Source organism: Lampetra fluviatilis, chromosome 10 (assembly GCF_964198595.1).
Source record: "Lampetra fluviatilis chromosome 10, kcLamFluv1.1, whole genome shotgun sequence".
In the NCBI taxonomy this organism is placed as follows: domain Eukaryota; kingdom Metazoa; phylum Chordata; class Hyperoartia; order Petromyzontiformes; family Petromyzontidae; genus Lampetra; species Lampetra fluviatilis.
In genome coordinates, this window is record NC_136284.1 from 5,789,605 (window position 1) to 5,808,581 (window position 18,977).

Genomic DNA, 18,977 nt, shown 5'->3' on the forward strand with positions numbered 1-18,977 from the left:
CCCCGCGTCTTCCAAAACGTCTGGCCAGCGTGGAAGAAAAGGCCAAAAATGCCCTCTCTAAACAATCGTTTGAGGGCTTTCCTTCTACCAGCAAGTGGCTAGAGCAAGCAATCGCCAGGCTGCTACACATTAAGCTCTGTAATGTTTGGGGGTGTGCGTGCTGTTCTTGGTCGTATAGACATCGCCAACTTCCTCACGGTCCGTGGTTTCGTCAGACTGAGCTTGCGAGCTGATCCGTGCATTAGGCGTTATCACACAAAAACACACGCGCACAAATACACTTAAGAGAAAATAATCCTGCACATGTGTGCAGCTTAGAGTTTTGTTTCCGCTGCAACACGAGAATATTCGCACGCCGACAGAAAGGCGTATAATCATGAAAACGTTTAACACTGTTTACCGTTTGTACCTTGAAAGCGAAGAACGCATTGAAAATATGAGTCGTGAAAAGGACATCTCCATCCTGCAATATAAAAACAATCCTTAAGAAATGTACAGAAAGTCGTCAAATTGTTTGATTAGGTTAATGTTAACGTGGGATACGTTGTGGGGACGCAGAGGGCAGTACTCTACATCTAAAACCATTGCACTTTACATGTGGTTCCCCCACGGCAGTGCTCCTCGCCTTCCACCCGAACTGACCAGCGTGGTGAAGTATGGTCAAATTACCCCCCACGTCACAAGCGACGAGGGCTCACATCCAGTAGTGGATTGACAAAGAGCTGGATGCAATTTCACATTCATATTTTAAGTACAGTACGCTTTGTAACATCTGCATGGAAGGTAATTGTGCTTATTGTAAACACATTTTTTTTATCGCATGTATAATTGAGATTTCTTTTGTTTAGTACAGACAGAACGACTACTATCGTGCATTGTGCACATAACACACGCGTGTACTGTATAGGCCTACATCTGGATTGCGAAAATGTAAACTAAATATTCCAGGAACGGTCTGGCACGGCTCGTGTCTGATTTATAATGGTCGTGGAAACGTAACAACCGCGTGAAAATAATGTATGTCTCCTGACCTTCAATAATAACATTCTGTTTCTTGAGAGAAAACTATTTCTGTACGACTTACATGTATCATAGTATTTACTGATTATGATGCAAACTCGTGTTACGTAACAGTAGCGTAGCTATTCTCGAGTGGTGCAGGCGGTGCAACTGCGCTAGGGCCCACGTGTGGATATTCCCAGTCACTGGCGGCTGGCTACGAAGATGGGGGGTGGGATTTTACAAGGTCCACATTCTATTCCTTGCACCAGGGAGCGCCTATGCCAACGATGCTACGCCACTGATAGGTGACATCTCGTTCTCGCTGCTACGTATAGTGTGTGCTTTATATGAATAAAACAAAAGTGTAAAAATAAACGCACGTCCTCCGCTCCCCAATAAAAAAAAACCCCACCTCGTCCTGGTCTTCACTCTATTCATCAGCCATGCACGCTGTCACCCAGCACAATGGGCAGAGCGGGGCGCATGCGCGCGGAGCCATTGTGCATGTGTGTCCTGCGTGTCTGGAGAATATCTCTCCCTCGCTCTCTCTCTCTCGGCTGAATCGTGTGCAGCCTGCCATCCCGTCCGGCTGACACGGGAGATGGAGGAGGAGGATCATAGCCGGCTGCTGCTGCTGCTGTTGCTGCTGTGAGAGAGAGAGAGAGACGCGAGGAGTATGGGGCCGCGGTGCGCGCGCGCAGGTGAGGGCGAGCCACGCGTCCCTATATCCGGGGCGCTGTCCATTCTGGTTGTGGGTGCTGAAAAGGGCAACCCCCCCCCCCCACTGAACGAATGTGTGTTTATATTTGCTGTTTAGAATATACCCATGTTAGTGGTGTACGCTGTTTGCCCAGGGAGTATTACTGTGAGCGAAAATTAGTTCACGTTTAGTTACGATGGTTTTAATTAATCACAAAATGTGCATTACGCGCATTTTACATTAGTGCGCCTATTGTGCCTATGCTGTACAGCGTTTGTGTTATTAATTCACACAGTAATGTAGGCAAATTCAGCACTCTGCGCGAATCAGTTGAAATTGCAGGCAATTGACGGCTGGCTTGCGTGAGCCTTAATATGAGCGTGGAAAGAAACGTGCCCAGTAGCTCTAAAAAGTGTCACATGCTGAGTCGTGTAGATTCAACACATTTACATCTTTATTGCCCTGCAATGCTAAAAACGCTGACGTGCACGCATATTGGTTCGTACCCTGCATGTACCAAACTTGCATTGACTATATCTATCTCGTTGGCCTCCCTCTACCTCTCTAGCCCACGTGCTGTGAAGAAGGGCCATTTCCCAAAACGTCACCTATTATACACTTTTTATCTTGAAGGCAATGTTGAGAACAAAGGTGTTTAAATGTGTTCATACTGTGAGGCTTACACAAATACGGAGGCATTTAATCACAGTGTAAAATATTGGCCAAATTGACTTAAAGCTTTCGTGACTGTAGGAATTCATATTCTTTGGGTCTTTTGGTAAAGTCGTGTAGATAGGTTCAAAGAAAATAACAAAAAAACAGGAGGATGATGACGACAGCTTGCGTTGCGATCGAAACGTCGTAGTTTTTTGTTATTTTTTGTTATTTCTTTGAACCTATCTACGTGACTTTACCGAAAGACCCAAAGAATATTGCGCAAATTATCATTTATCAAACATCGTGATATTTAAGCTCTACACTGCATATGACAACAGCCCTCGTGAGCATTATTCACCGTGTTATCGTTATTTGCCAATTGTTTTTTTATGTTTTTATGATAAATGTATTATCATAACAGTACCGTACTTCAACACAAGGCAACCAAGTTTCAGCCACCCCTCGCCATTGCGCTGACCCTCGATCTTGGACCTAACCAATTACACGAGGTCAATTTAGCTACATTGTGGTGGGTGATGTCACCGATGTGTTTGGTGGGTCACCTTTTATGGCAGTGGCGTAGCATGGTTGATATTGGCCCTGGTGCAAGGAATGAAATGGGACACCCTGTCCAATTTTTCTCCTGATACCTCGGTGCCTGGCCCCACGAACCCGTGGTGTCCACTGCAATTGCACCGCCCCCACACTCATTAGCTATGCCACTGGTCTATGGTGAGTAAAGTGAATGGTGAGTGACATATAAAGTGCATGATCTGCATGGTGGGTGACGTGCATGGTGTGCAGTGCTGCTGCTTACTCTCTGCTGGCTGAGCTTCACGGCCAGCGACCAGGACTTTTACCTCTCCCCCGGGGTCACGTTCGTGCATGTGCTGGACCGCACCTACTACAAGCGTTTCTTCCCATCGCCGCAAGAACACCGAGGTACTCAACGCTGCTAGCAGCTCGGAAATTTCACACATCGATTCACATAGCGCCTCCTTCCCCTTCATTTATCTGTACCCCTGAGCTCCAGTACTATGATCAGTCTCCCCGTATAGCCCTTGATTTGTTACCAATGCAATAGCCATTACAGTGGATGATTTCATTTCAGAAAACCAGCTCTAGCAAGATCTGTCCTTTTATAATCAATGGTCAAACACTAAGGGTAATTTATTGACCTCCAGATGACAGGTCCTGGCCCTTGTCATGAAATGTAATGCTGCGTGTGAAACACTGCATTCATTCAGCACAACCATTTTATATCAAAACTGAGTGTTTTCTACAGGGCCTAAACTCCACTTGTGATGGGGTGCTTTAGATAAAACACAACAGCCAAATAAAGCTTCCTATTTCGTTAAATTAAACGTGTCGCTCCACACGTGGTAATCTAAATCGGTATAATCAATGGAGTAAAGGTTTCTTGCCCTCTCTGGCTTTGTCGATCGTAGATGACCCGATCACCTTCCACACCAACCTCCAGGATTCCCCGATCGGCCTGGGTGGTTGCGCTACCTGCAGCGCTCCCCGCACGAGGACGGCATGCTGTACGGGACGCCAACCATTCAGCATGTTGGCAAGACAGTCATCGAGGTGCCAGTGCAATTCACCCTCCTTGTCCTACCAGCGGTTAAATAAGCCGGCATGCATGGGCAATGGATACCGGTAGGGGAAAAATAGACTATCTGACATACCGGCAAAGCACAAAATTTATATAATGTACATTTTTATGCAATATAATGCCAAAATGTATGATGTACCATACAATAAATGCACTACAATATGTTGCGTAGTGTATATTAAATGTATTAGAATACCAATTATGTGGTATACGATGTATATTATATCTACTATTATACCCTCATGTGGTACATATTGTGTAATATTAATTGCAATAAAATACTGTTAAGTTGTACATTTTTGTATGCGCAAACCAGCGCCTTATTCAAACCAACTTGACAACTATCAACCCCTTTTTTGTCTCATCTCCACCATTTAGAAGAACTCTCATTAAAACCAAGCATAACCAAGATGGACTGTCCCTCCCCACGCCGCGAACACAATGCCGTCCTCCCGTCACTCACCCAGTGCCCCTGGCACCGCTTCTTCTGCTTCCCTTATTGAAATACATTCACTCGGCAACAGCTTTTACTCGAGCACGCTCCCTTGTTGCGTGGCTTGGCACCAACGTCCCCTCTTGGGGTTTATCAGAGTCTATTACTATGCTAGTCACAGCCGCGGCACTACACGAACGGCCACGGTCACATTTGTGTTTCCTCCTGGAAGTCGGGTGATCGCCGTCTTATAGAAAGCGAACATACGCCTATGCGTGGGCACGCGCACACAAATTCACATGCGCCACGTATGCCAGCTACCGCTTAATCACTCCTGCATTCAAATTCAAACACACGGCGCACACCACCGAGATTTTAATTACAAATAAAAAAATTTTATAATCGAATTGCTGCCACAGCATATCTCATTCATTCCACTCAGTTTCCTCTATTCAAAACAATGGCGGTCCAATGTTGTCCCTTGAGTAATCTTCAAAAAAGCATTTGATTCACCATGGCGATAATACTGTGTGGCTGCCACTGTTGGGAAGGAAAGAGACGTGGGGGGGGGGTTGGAGGAAATACGCCCCCCTCCCCCTTCCCCCCGTCCCTGCTTAGTAGTCAGGTCAGGGCATCAGCGACCTGCGTTCAGAAAACATTTGGACCGCGTCCACACTCCGCTGCTGTGCGTGGGGTGAAACCACCCACAAGTCGATGCATTCCCACGTCTACCGAGAGACTGTCGCTTCCTATTGCCTTCATAACCGTACACCCATTCAAAGTCTGTAACTGTGCAATCATTCATTAGCGTGTTGAAGGCAGTCTTGAAAAATTATGGGGGGAAATAACTGTGTTGGTAGTTACTCAAAATTGCTATGTGACGTAATCAGTTGCCCTATAATATTGACATATTTATGAGCTCAACTTTGATGACTTAGTTTAACACGTAGGCTTTCGCGACCAAATATTATTCATAATAAAGGTTTTTGGGTTTGATCGCGTAATTATAAATGCGTCGAAACCCTCCACCACCAGAATACTGGCAAATCGCCCGAGGATGCTGGATGTAATAACCAGCGAAACGTCGTACTCAAATTGTAAATGTTGTGGATTCACTCTTCAACCCGCCGGTGGGCTGAAGTAATAACTATTTGTCGTTTTGTTCACGTGACAAATCCATTACTGATTGGCCGTGTCGGGTGGTGGAGGGTTTCGACACATTTATACTTACGCGATTTAACCCAAAAACCTTTATTTTGATTACTTTATTTGCTTTTACACGTAATGGCTTCGTGGATTTGCAAGGTCAATATTGAATGCATGTTTTCATTTTTTTATGTGATATCAGCTTGGACTTACAAAACATGGTTATTCTAAAATAAGCAGCACTGGTTAACCGTAAATCGTTTTTCATTTATTCCTAATGCACTTTAAGAGTCTTTAAATGGGTTACAACAGAGCCTAAGACTCTTATCACCACCTTCATTATTTTCATATTATAAATATTAATGTAATGCTGGTAATGAGTGCATACATATTTGGAGGTATATTGAGAGATGGCAATTTATGGTATTTGGTTATGGGGGTTTGTCATTGATGGATGACCACTCATCCACAAACAAGTTGTCATGAGGCTTGAGAGGCTACGTGGTGGTCAACAGAGGCAGTGCAGCAACCTCCGTTGTTTGTTGTAGTGTGATTCTATACTCCCACGTCCTATGCTTACCGTGTTCACCATCCAGCACGCACCAGCATGATGACATATGGTCAAATAACCCCTGTGACCTGCACAGCGTGGAGAGGCCTCTCATCCAGCAAGGGATTACCAAGAGGGCTGTATATGTACATATTGAGTGTTAGCTGGAAGTCAATGTATAATTGCAGAACGTGTCCTGTCGTTGCAGGTGATTGCTTACAACCGATGGACGTACGACACCATCCAGCACACAGTGGTCTTCAACTCCTGCCCGTCAAATAGTGAGGCACCACGCTTACGATCTCTTCACATCTTAAGGAGAGGGGGAGGGGGGTGATGTCAGCCTTCTCATGCCCCACGCTCTTAAGGGGTGATGACGTGGCCGAGTACTGCAGCTGACTTAACCGCAATAATCGCACGCATTCTGCTTCACAGGTGGACATTATAGATAATTGACGTCCGTCACAAGAATAGGCCATTGCGTGCCGGCGCCACGGTCCAAATTTTCCGAATTAAAATTACCTGCAAGTTTCTTAAGTGGAATATGCATTGCAATTATCGCCCGCTACTACAAAAACCTGGCAGGCTTTCCTGGGTTAACAAACATGATACTACATAATAACCATGCACATGCAGGCTACGTGTGCAGCAGAGCACACAGGACGTCGTGTACAATGCACCGTTAACAGGAACCCACATGTTCAGCAGGAGCGATGTTTGCAGCAGGTCAGAGAGAGAGAGAAGCTTCACTGCCTCCCATTACAAAGACCGGGCGCGGGTGTTTACCTTTCTTCAGCGAGAGGTTGTGCTCTCTTCAAAATTAAACCTGCCCCTTTCCCTGCCCTATCCAGAATGTAATTCCCACTGACGCTCAGTGCTGGTGTGAAAAATCAGAAGAAGCAATTTTATTTTCTGAAACAATAGCACACATTGTGATGGTTTTCAGGGAACATTGACGCTTGCGCCCAGTGAATTAAAACGAAGCAGTTTTATTGGTAAATATACGTGTGGGGAATTACAAAACAGCAGATGGACTCAGATGTTATGATTAATGTTTCTACTCACCAGAGGATACTCACATCACTCACGAGGACTACAGGGAGTTGTTTGTGCCAGAAAAACTCAAATTAAACCAGGACAAGTCTAATGTTTGTGTTTTTTCGGCTGGGCTATATGATTATTTAAGTAATCGATTACTTTTAGCGAATATCGTTTTGAATACTCGACTAATCGGAAACACAAGCTTTTGGAGAAAATACATCTCACATCTGCTGTCCTGTGTGCCGCTGGATGGTAGGTAAAAGTCACAGCTTGATGATGTCATTGGCACTGCAGCTGCTTCACGCTGGGGAAAGCTGTTCGGGGCATCCACCAATATAATGAAAGAGGCATTAGTAATCAACAACAAAAATGTAGTCGATAATAATTCGTTGATGAATCCAAATCGACTAATTGTCCCAGTTGAAATATACTGATTAATCCGTGTCCCTCTTTCTGATTCTCATGTATCAGAGAACACACGTTATAAAAATCATACTGACTGTTGATAAAAATGTAATGGGCCTTGTGCAGAACACGTACTGGCTCGAAGAGGTGATGGCCGGTGGTTGAGAGTAACGACAGAGTGAGGAATAAATAAGCCCTAGAGGAGATCCCCCACATACTATCAGCTAATGTGCATGCGGTAGATGGGATTGTTGCATCACAGGACGGTGAGAGATGGCCAAGGCTTGGGGGAAACCTTCATCTATCAGTATGTGAATCATGGCTGATGATGATAGTGTTGATAAAAAGTGTACAAAACTTTGCACGGATACAAGCGGTTATGTTGCCTTGCGCGTGCAGTCAGTCTCCCCTTCCAAGCGGAGTTCTTCATCCGCAACATGAACGTGGAGGAGCTGCTTCCGAGCAACGTCCTTGGTGACTTCCTAGGCGCGGTGAAGGCCATCTGGCAGCCGGGACACAACCTGCGTCTGCACGCCCTCAATGTCAGCTCGGCGTTGGACAGGGGTGGCCGCGTTCCCCTGCCTCTGAGCGGCCAGAAGGAAGGGTGGGCCCCCACCTCGCCTCCCACCTACCCTCTTTCCTACACCTTCACCTACCCATCTCCCCTACGCTCTCCCCTGCGCCTCACTCTTATGTGTAAAGACACAAGCGAAACGCATGGGATGGAGTCTGGGGGGAGGCACAGGTGGACACCTCAATTTATTTTTACAGATTACAAATGAATTAATTATATGCACCCACGATTCCTAATGTGACGGACAAAGCGAACCCCTGGCCCCCCAAATATATAATTCAAACTTCGCCTATGGTGAAATGTAGACATACATGGACGTGTTGTGATCCGATAGAATATAGGATGCAGGCAAGATACTAGATAGAGACGAGAACATCGAATTGCCATTTCTGTCGTCATCATTATTATGAATTAGCCTTATATTCGAATTCGGTGATATTTGATGTTTTTTGTCATTGATGCGGGGCCTCTTGAACTGCGTGGAAACCCTCCTCGGTTCGCTTGTGTCGAGCGCTGCCCCGGCTGCCCGCCCACTCCCCCCTCCTCGACCTCCTCAACCCCGCCCCACACGACCCCTCCCACCCGCATCCCCTTCCCCAGATCACCCGCATCGAGGAGATGCCGCCCTTGAAGCTGTGAGAAATATAAATACAGCACAGGATTGCTTGCACTGGGTTACATGCATAAGAGCGATGTCCTGAAACACAGTGCCTCATTGACTCTCCCGAGTAGTTATAGAGCAGGGGTCCTCAAACTTTTTAAACAGGGGGCCAGTTCACTGTCCCTCAGACCGTTGGAGGGCCGACTATAGTTTAAAAAAACTATGAACAAATACCTATGCACACTGCATATATATTATTTTGAAGTGAAGAAACAAAACGGGAACAAATACAATATTTAAAATGAAGAACAAGTAAAGTTAAATCAACAAACTTGCCAGTATTTCAATGGGAACTATGGGCCTGCTTTTGGCTAATGAGATGGTCAATGTCCGGTTCCATATTTGTCACTGCTAGTCGTAACAAGTGATGCAAGTGTGCATTCCGTTAGTCTAGATAATATTATAGAGGCTACCAGTCATTGTCATGTCGTGGTAAATGTGGAAATTGGCAAAGAAAATGGGACAAACGCTGAAAAGTGCACGAATAAGCATGGCGAGGTGCACTCTTGGAATTATGCTGAGAGACAGAGGAACACAATGATTAGAGAATGTACGGAAGGTTAGAGAGCTCTTATGTTTCTGTTAAGAAAAGTCCTGTAAGTAGGGTTTTGGCAAGACACATCACTAGAAGCATGAATTGGCCGATGGATGAAGCTAACTACCGGAGCCAAAGCAGGGAACATGCGCACGATAGAATGCCCAACGCAGAGGTGGAGAGATGAAATCAGCGTGTGTGCAGGTGCTAGATGGCTTGTTGCATCGTAGGAGCATGGGAGATGGTGACGGCTTGGGGTGGTCTTTGTCAAGTAGTGGACTGATCTGTACTGATGATGATCATGGTAATAAAAGAGTTTAATAATGCAATTAAGAGCTATTTTTGAGGATCGTATAAAAATTACTTGAAGCACCGCAGAGTGAGTTATTGAGAAGAAAAAAATACTCGTTCCCAAATAATGACACAAAATGTGACCTACTGTTTGCAAAGTGTTTTATGGTGTAACTTTTTTTCAAACTAATTTAATAGCATTCAGCAAGCAGTCCTTGGACAGTCGTCCAAGTGCATTCGTGTCTCTGCCAAATCACAGTCGAAAACAAGCAAAGTAAGCGTGTTACCCAAGAGGGCAGGACCTGACAGACATAACAAGAATGAGAGTGCGTGAGCTGTGGACCTAAATTGGCAGAATAAAGCACGATGCAAATGATAACAAATGGCATTTGCTGTTCACAACCCGCAAATGTCAACATCAACAATAATGGGTTTCAACGTTGGTTTCCCATAATAATACTCATGCCAGAAATACACAGATAAGCAGGATTGCACACGAGAGTGTGTGCATGAAAGTAACAGTATTCTTTTATACTGTTTAACGCGCCTCTGATTAGCACAGTTGGCTACGTACGGTGCGAAAGAAGTTCAACATACATATATGCAAACAATGACCAATGTTTGAGGTAGCTGAACACCACATTTTTTGATTTCTGCTACAGCGAATACATGTGGAATTTCACCAAAGCAGGGTTAGGCCTGGATGGTGCTCGAGTGGGCAACACCATGCATATTAAAAAGCGGTTCGAGGCTGCAGCGCTACACGTGGTGGGCAGCAGTGGAGGATGCAGCAAACTCCATTTTTGCTTTGTGCTTCTATTTTTCTCACGCTTATGTTCCCCGCCTTCACCAACCCGTGCTGCACGGCAGGGTGAAGTATGGTCACTATCCCGCAGAACTCCCATGGTATGTATGGGTAGCCCCTAAATAACCCAGCAGTGGAGCGACAAAGGGGTGTACATGTGTGCAGCCTTTCTATTGAAGGTCCGCATGGTAGATGGAGGGCTAATACATAATGATAAATACAATAATTTCAAGTTGTAATGTACAGTATTCGCTCACAGTATTCGCTCACTCTCATAGAGAGAGAGAGAGGCGTGAGGAACCACAGACAAACATGCAGGAAGGCAGCCATGCTGTGAGCCGGCGCCAACAATTACCCACGCTCTGCGATCCTCTACATATTAAGCGTTGACGCCAAATTAACGAGTGTTTACACGTGGAAGGAAACCGGTGCACCTGAATAAAACGCACGCGTGCGAGGGGGAAACACCATTCAGACGGAACAGGCGGAATTCACATTTGCTGCCCTGCATTCTCCTGTTAAGCCAGGGTATGGCTGGCTCCTCCTCGACACTCACAACTCGGTGATCCCCCCAAACGCTCACCTCCCCACAGGGCTGGATTACAGGTCGGGTGCATAGCCACCACCGCCCGGCTGTAGGGCACATCCGCGAATACCTAACGCAGCGATCTTGAATGCTTTTCATTCGTGCGTCGCGACGGCCCCCTTCTGTGCCAGGGTGTACGTGCTTGTGGGTTCGGACACGCGCTACTCACGCACCTGGCCGAGCCCCTGACCCCCGAGAACCGCCTGCGGTGCAGCCAGGAGAGCCAGCTGACCGTGAGCTTCGACCGCAAGTTCGGCTCGCAGTTCCGCGTCGACTGGTGCAAGTTCATACTGGTGACCGTGAGCAGCGAGCGTCTCTCCGCGCTGGGCGACTTGGCAACACCGCACGGATTGTACATCGGTGGTTTCTCAAACGTGTTTTTGGCCCGCGGACCCCACTCAGCCGATTCAAACAATTTTCCGCGGACCACCCAGCTGGTGGCAAAAAAATACCACTAATACTAAATTATTCATTTCAACGGAATATAAAACAGATTATTTTAAAGCAGCTATACTTTTTTTAGGGGGTTTGTTGCCAGATAAAAGGGTAAAAAAACAATTATCATATTTTTTTTACTGGCAAATGAGGTTCCAATGGTGTAAATGCTTTGCCCGAGCTCTAATACTATGATGGTGCATTTTCTTTGAGTTGTGCGCCTTTTGGCGTCATCTGGTCCAACACCATGTGAGACTAGGCTCTAAGAAAAGCTGTCTCGGGTGTGGACCAATCAACTTCAAGGACGGTGCATACATTATCAGAGTTATATTTTTGTTTGCATTATAACTGCAGGTATTGTGGTCTATGCAAACATGACTCCTCGTAAAAAAGGTGTCAGTTTTGTTGCCAGATAAAAGGGTAAAAACCCAATTATCATGTTAGGGTAGTTTAATCAAGTTAGTTTACCTAACTTCTTTTAAAATTAAATATCATGTTAATGAATGTCAGAAGCAAAAGTGTACTGTCATTATTTCCGAATCAAACCTGCATTTGCATCACAGCCCGCGGATCAGCTGGAAGATCGTCGCAGACCACTCGGGGTCCGGGGACCGTACTTTGAGAACCACTGCTCTGTTTTATTTTTGCGCTTGGTAGCAGCAATATGTTCAGAAGCGAAATGCCAATGTCGAGGCTCGCCAGACACTATAAGAGGGCTTCAGGAGAGAGTTCACGTCGTGTGGTTTCCTAAAATGTCCACCGCAGAGATGACAACGCAGCTTAGCAGGGACATGCAGCATACCTCGTGCAGCTACGCAGCGCAGATTGTCTCTGTCACGCTTAAAACATACTGAAGTAATGGTGATATAGCTGATAATGATGCTGATGAATGATGTGGTAGTGCCACAAGAGTGCTTATGATTTACATGTGCAGCTGTAAATCATAAGCACTCTTCCTGAACTACGAGAGAATTCATCATCATCAGTGCCATCAGCAGCATCGTCGGTTTTGTGAAGGTGGAGAGCATACATTTTGGAGTATAGTAAAGTAGAACAATGTATTTTGCTGCACTGCCGTCTTCTGACAACGTATTCCTGAAGTAGCCTACAACACCTGTTTTATGAATGGTGGGCACCCATCCAAACACGATATCCAGGTTCAACTCTGCTTCGCTTCAGAGATCTTAGGAGATCGTGTGCATCCCCGGTTCGGTCACTTGAAATGTACAGCATGTGAACTCAATTGAAGAACTGGCTGTATTTGTTCATCATATTGTCATCAACAGTTGGCATCAGTAATGAAGGCGACCGATATTATAGAGCTGATGGTGGGTGGACAGGAGGGAAGGAACAAGTGAAGTGTCTGAACCAGACTCACCGGTGGTGGCACGATAACACCCCCCAAACCAATTTGAAATGAAATGTATCCATGCCGATTAATGTTTCAAGAAGAATCACACTCTAAACAACCTTCCTCATGAAAGATGGAGAGAGCCGTGTCCGGGCGACTCCATCCAACGTGCTTAATTCCAAAACAATCGCAAGCGACCCCTCAACCCCCGCACACGCACACACAGATGGACCACTCACTGGACCAGACCAGCGTGGCCAAGGACAACCAGGCCTGGGTGAGCAGCACGAGCCGGGGCCCCCAGGCACCGACGGGAGACGGGGACGCCCCAGCTCAGCCCGCTGTAGACGTGGAGTTTGCACCACCGGGCCTCTCCCTTGAGCGCCGGGACCTGCACTCCGAGTTTGTGCTCACGACCGCCGTGCCGGCAGTGGTTGCCAGCCTTCTCGCTGTGGCCCTCAGCTACCTCATGTGCTGTCGCCGCCAAGGACTGTGAGTCAGGGTGTCTCTTCGTGAGCGGAATAATCGAGAAAATGACCCCCAAAAAGTATCACTGTTCAAGCTCTTCCACCCCCGCTTGTGTTGCGAGCCAGTTCTTCAGACATTGTTGGTCGAGGCCACATCATTTAGATGGAGAGAATGTTGCCAATATCATCTGGTAATTAATCCAGCAGTAGTTCATGTGTGCATTGTTACATCATAGAATAATGAGAGGTGGTGGTGGCTTTGGGAAACCTTCATCCAGCAGTGGATTCGCAATGGCTAATGAGGATCCTAGTAGCATTTGTTTAACAAGCCTGACTGCTGATGAGACCCACAAGGTTGAAACTGGTCCAACATTTTCCTGCCGAATGCTGTTAGATAATATTGGTCTGGAAGTCCAATTAGCCGATGGACTCAAGAATATTTGTAATTACACGTGGAGACACGGAACGGAGTTCTGATTACATGTACTTTTACCCTTTAAAATTAGCGTCGCGTATTCCTTCCTGCAGGCACTGATTTAACATGAGATAGGTTTAATTTCCATCAGGTGTTTATGTGATAATTGTGCTGTTCGCTGAAACTATTCAGTCGAGCGTGTGTAAAAATACAATTCTGTCTAATGAGATTATTTGGAGCTGTACAGGACCGCATATATGAAGAAAAAATTGTTGGAGGAATGTTTGCACTAAATCTGCAAACACGTGACAAAAATGTAGGTATTTGTTTTACCTTTTTCTCGAGTTGAGGAATGCGTTGCGTTCACCCCTGAGGACCCATACGGAGAATTCCCACAAAGAAAAAAACAAAAGGCATTTAAACAACTTTATTGCAGTTAGGTGTGCACCAACTCGTACAACATTTCATCTTAATCGCTGCTAATATGCATCATTTGTTTGCGGTCTGCAATACGTGACGTCTATTTGCACTGATGCTGAACACGGTCGTCAATGACCACTGCCATGAAGAGAACACGGACAATTGGCAACGTTTTGGGCAACGGCCATTCGTCAGAACCGAGGGCAGAAGACGGAAAATTGCCCAAAACATCATCTTTTGAATAACATTTCCTTTTCAGCGCAGCGTTGTTGACAAACGCGTTGTGTTTTGTGTTAATCGTGCCTCTGCACGATTAACACACCACATCGTTTTCCTCTCACTGTTTTTCCCCCCACGAGAAACCTTTCCTAAACGTGTCTCCATTGTAATGGTCTCCTGTGGAGATCGGGGGCTTTGGTTCTCAGTGGCTGTCGTCTGGCTGTTGGTAAACGTCGATGATTGAAAAGTGCTGGGTTATTCCAACTTACATCTGGGCGTTTACTCTTCCCCCCCCCCCCCAAGGCAAAAGCAGGAAGTGCAGACGACTGAGTAAGTGGATTTCCTTTCTTTCTTACACGCAGTTTGTATGTGTCCAGTTTTTTAATATTCAACGTAAAAAAAGTCATTTAAAGCCTTTTTGACAGTCCACTGATAAGCGGATGGTCTCTCCACACCTTTTAGCTCACGGGAGAGGTTCTTTGATTATACTTCAGATATCACTCTCCTCTAGTGTTAGCTGTGGCCAGAAATTTAACTCAGGACGCCGGGTTCGGAGTGCAGTGCGCTAACCACTGGGCCACCGCCTCCACCCATATTCAATATAACGAATACATAAATAAATCACACTCGCTGGATCCCGCACTCAAAAATGGGGAGTGCCGTTTATTTTCTAACGATCAATCGTTGCACAATGCTTCACACGCAAGTGCGTGCCTTGTGATGTTACCACACCCCGCTACCACCCCCTCTGGCTCTGGAGAATGTGTTTATTTAGTTTTCCTTGAGTTCAGGGATTTCTTTGTTGCGTTGATTCTTCAGGGACCATTACGGGAGAATTTTCACAGAAGATTAAAGAAAAAAATGTACTAAAGGAGTTTAACAACACAATTTAATAGGGCTGCTGAATGTACAATCCAAGCTCCAAAATAGTTCCATGCAGGCCACGAACCAGATGTTTTGCTTTATTGACCATAAAACACTTTTATGTCTACATCAAATATATTGAAAACACTTTTTGCACACTGTATCACTAAATAGCACAATGTATGTCGGGAAGTCGCATTGCAAAGTCTTTTTTTTGGATAACAACTGCCTGTTTTAATGAGGTTCATAGAAAATGTTCGTGTGCCTAACATGGATTCTCAGTGGTGTTCGAAGTACAGTTCGGACTTTTATAAGCTCTCCTGCATGTTTTCAGGTCGCATCACGTATTGTTTGGTATGACGTCCGACGTTTTTCTCCACGTGCTGGGAGAATCTTCAGGAACTGAATTGAGCAGCTCACTGCTGGGAGCGAAACGTCGGACATCACACCGAACACGCTTTACAATCCGAAAAAAAAATCACAAACCGCATCGGAGAGTAGGCACTTTACATCCTAGGCATTTGCAGTGAACGAGCTGCCTAAATGTCAACAAATTAGCAGCACAGAGGAGGTGCTCACCTCCAATTCTGAGGCTGTGCAGGAAATCCTCAGCAGATTGCTGGAGGTCACTGACCCCAAACGCTGACCCAGCCTGGAGGCATAGCTTTCTCAAAGCTGTCTTGTGACCAAATAAAGCTCTCCGAAAATAGACCAACAGCGAGTGGGGTTATATCGTAATTGACAAGTTGCTTTGCTTGCAATGAGTTAAATGGGTTTTTTCCCTTTCTAAACACAAACCGCAGTTTTGTAAGCAATCTGTGGATCAGAGAAATAAAAAAATAAAAAAAGAATGGTCTTCCAGTAAATATGATGAAACTCCAGCCATCGGACCACAACGGTTCATGCGTTCAACAAAAAGACGCGTTGCATGAATTTCACATCGCTGCCTGGATCAACATCGGCAATCCACCACTGTCGCCGGCACGGCCCCACGTGCCCACGTGCCCCTCTTCTCCAGGGAGCAGCTGGTGCAGCAATGCCGGAGCCGGCACGACGGCGAAGAGCCACACGTCAGGTCCAAGCAGCGTGACGGGGCCCACCCCATGGCCTCTCTCACGGCGCTCGGCGGCGGCGGCCGTCACAGGGACCGGGGCGGCCCGGGCGTCGGCGGCTCGGTACCCACCCCCCAGAACCTCGACTACGACAGCTACAGTGCCGCGTTCGTGCACGCCCAGGGCCGGTGAGAGGGAGTCCATCGTTGAAACTTTCGTTCGTGACGAACGGTGTTTTGCGAATTGGGAGAATGTCACTTGTCCGTCGACCAGTGACGGCGTATTTGTTCATCGAGAACGGTTCGTGGGAAAAACTCGGTCACAGGTTTAGGGCCCCAAGGTTGTGCAAAATATTAGCCCAAACTCATATGTCTAATGACACTTTTAAAAGAGCTTTTATCGTGAGTAGTTTATTCCCTTGTTTCACACAGCTGTAATATAATTAAATTATGGAGCTTGTCCAGCATGTGTAGTGACGTGATGCACCAAACACAAATATTTTGTTTAAGTGAGCTGGTACCACCAATGATTACAATAACCAATGATCTCATTGCAGGAAGAGAAACTTCAGCCTGCGAAGACCGTGCTTGGTTGTCTGTCTCCATTGTCCAGTGTGCTGTCGTTTCATTTCTCTTTCCTTCAATGTGATTAGAAACATTGTACAATGCTCAAGTATGGAGTTGTGCTCTTCTCGTCAATCAATCCTTTGAAGGCAATGATTTTCAGACGTTGACAACTGCTGCCTTTACAGGGATCCGAACAACGCCGTGCTCTCAACCCACAACCTTCAACCAAACTCTTCCAGGCGGAAGGAGACTAGTTTTATGTACGTGCGCACACGATGCTGTAAATCTGTTCACAAATCTCTCCTATGCTTGACACACAGACACGTGCTTAGAAGCAATGTAACCCGTGCAACTCGTGCCTTGCGTGTGGTCACAGCACTCAGGTTGCTCAACACTCGAGCTTGGACAGAGCAAGACCACTGCAGCAACCACCCTCACTACCTCCTCAGCCTGGTGGCCAAAACTCCTTCTCCAAGTCTCTCAACAACTGCTGTGACTAGAACCGGCACTGCCCATGCAGTGTCTGCAGGCCCACCTTGGGGCCACTTGGCAAGAGGTCCCCAATTCACACTTGGCCAGAGCCAGGGTCTCGACAGTCAGCCAGGTGTGTTGCTTTTAATATGGTTGACTAAGAAAACCTTCTGGTGATTTCTGAAATGCCGCAAAACACAAGTCATTTTAACAAAGTTTTCCTCTCAAATGAGTGTGATTTGTTACCACGGTTCTAATGTGGAACATACCGTTTTTTAATCACCTGGAAAAACACACAGGGACACTTAAATCGCTACAGCTATGTGAGGTGCCAACTAGAATCTGGGATTGTTTTTAAACACATTTGCACATTAATATTTAGACTAATATGTAAGGTGTCACATAATTTGTCTTGTGCAAGCGTTCTCTTACAATGGAATGCCAAATGTATTGTAGTACTGTCATGTGGCTCAGGCTAGGATACGTTTTTTATGCCATCGAGTAGATTCTTGGAGTTGGAGTAATTTTCTTTTTCCAATACACATCTTGCTGACAAACAAGTGGATCAGCGACACAATTTTACAGAATTGAAAAACGATGCTGATCTCCCAATGAACTTGTGTTGAGATCACAATTGATGACCATTCATTGTGCCAAATGCCATTCTAACAATTTGTCAAAATAATTGTATGTATTTTGAAGTGTTTATTTCTCAGTATGTTATAATCATTAAATAGTTGCTAAGAGGAGCAATAGGTGTTTGAGGTTTAAATCCCATGTCACAGCAAAGAGTAACCACCTCAAAATTTCTATCTTCAATTCCTGGGCTCCTACACATGATCAAGGGCCAGGGTCTTAAACTCTACTATTATTGAACAGTGAAATCTCGAGTTGCAGATTTACCGTGCTTGCAAAAAAAATGTTTTACCTCGGGTTCCTCACCGAGTGACGGCGACGCAATGCTCACGTCGGTAAGTAAAACAATTACTGTAAGAAACAATAAAACATATCATTCAACCCCACTCGGAATATAATATCAATGATTTTATATCCGAATTTACATGTCTTGAATAATGTTTTTTTTTTAATCTGGGCCACCCCTCCTCCTCATTAAACTGGATACGTGAATTGACCGTCTTTAACACTTTCCTGTGCTCTGTGGTCATATCTAGCAGGTTCACAGTTCAATAAATAAATTAGCTGTCCGTTTTTTTTAGGGTAGTATCCCTGGATAGATCACACGAGCCAGAGCAAAGCATTCACTCATCTGCTTGGCTAAATGCAATCGTGTGCTTGTGGTAAAACAGTATGGCCAGTGAAAGATTGTAAGTTCACATGCAAGCTGTTCCATAAAGTGCAGTGTGGCTGTTTTATAGACGTCAGAAACTTGATGCCAATGGCATCGTTTTGTGTAAATAAAAAAAGGCAAACAATTATTAAATTGCAGTGTTACTATGCAGTTGTGTAAATGTTGTGACCACTGCCAAATCATATCGACAGTGCAGAAGAAAGCAAGCAATGCATGTGCCTAATAACCATCCAAATAATTTATATTTATGAAGTCTTGTAATGCATTAATACATCAATTTTTTCAACAAAATTGACAATTACAAAATTGCATTTCACACCAAAATCCCAAGTCTATTACAGTAGAGACAAACATGTAATGTATAGTAAACTTAAAAAATCCACCAAGGATAAACGGTTCCCGTT

At 45.4% G+C, this 18,977-nt stretch overlaps 1 protein-coding gene across 1 annotated transcript; it reads left to right on the forward strand.

The window, feature by feature from the left end:
* Positions 1 to 1,474: 1,474 nt before the first annotated feature.
* LOC144934480 (epsilon-sarcoglycan-like) lies at positions 1,475 to 18,664 on the forward strand. The gene is given in 13 exon segments (XM_078860280.1): positions 1,475 to 1,703; positions 3,164 to 3,301; positions 3,808 to 3,834; positions 3,837 to 3,949; positions 6,315 to 6,387; positions 7,952 to 8,156; positions 11,136 to 11,167; positions 11,170 to 11,297; positions 13,017 to 13,282; positions 14,615 to 14,641; positions 16,194 to 16,415; positions 16,979 to 17,053; positions 17,170 to 18,664. Coding segments are annotated over 13 exon segments (1,455 nt in total). The 5' UTR covers positions 1,475 to 1,678; the 3' UTR covers positions 17,294 to 18,664.
* Positions 18,665 to 18,977: the final 313 nt, after the last annotated feature.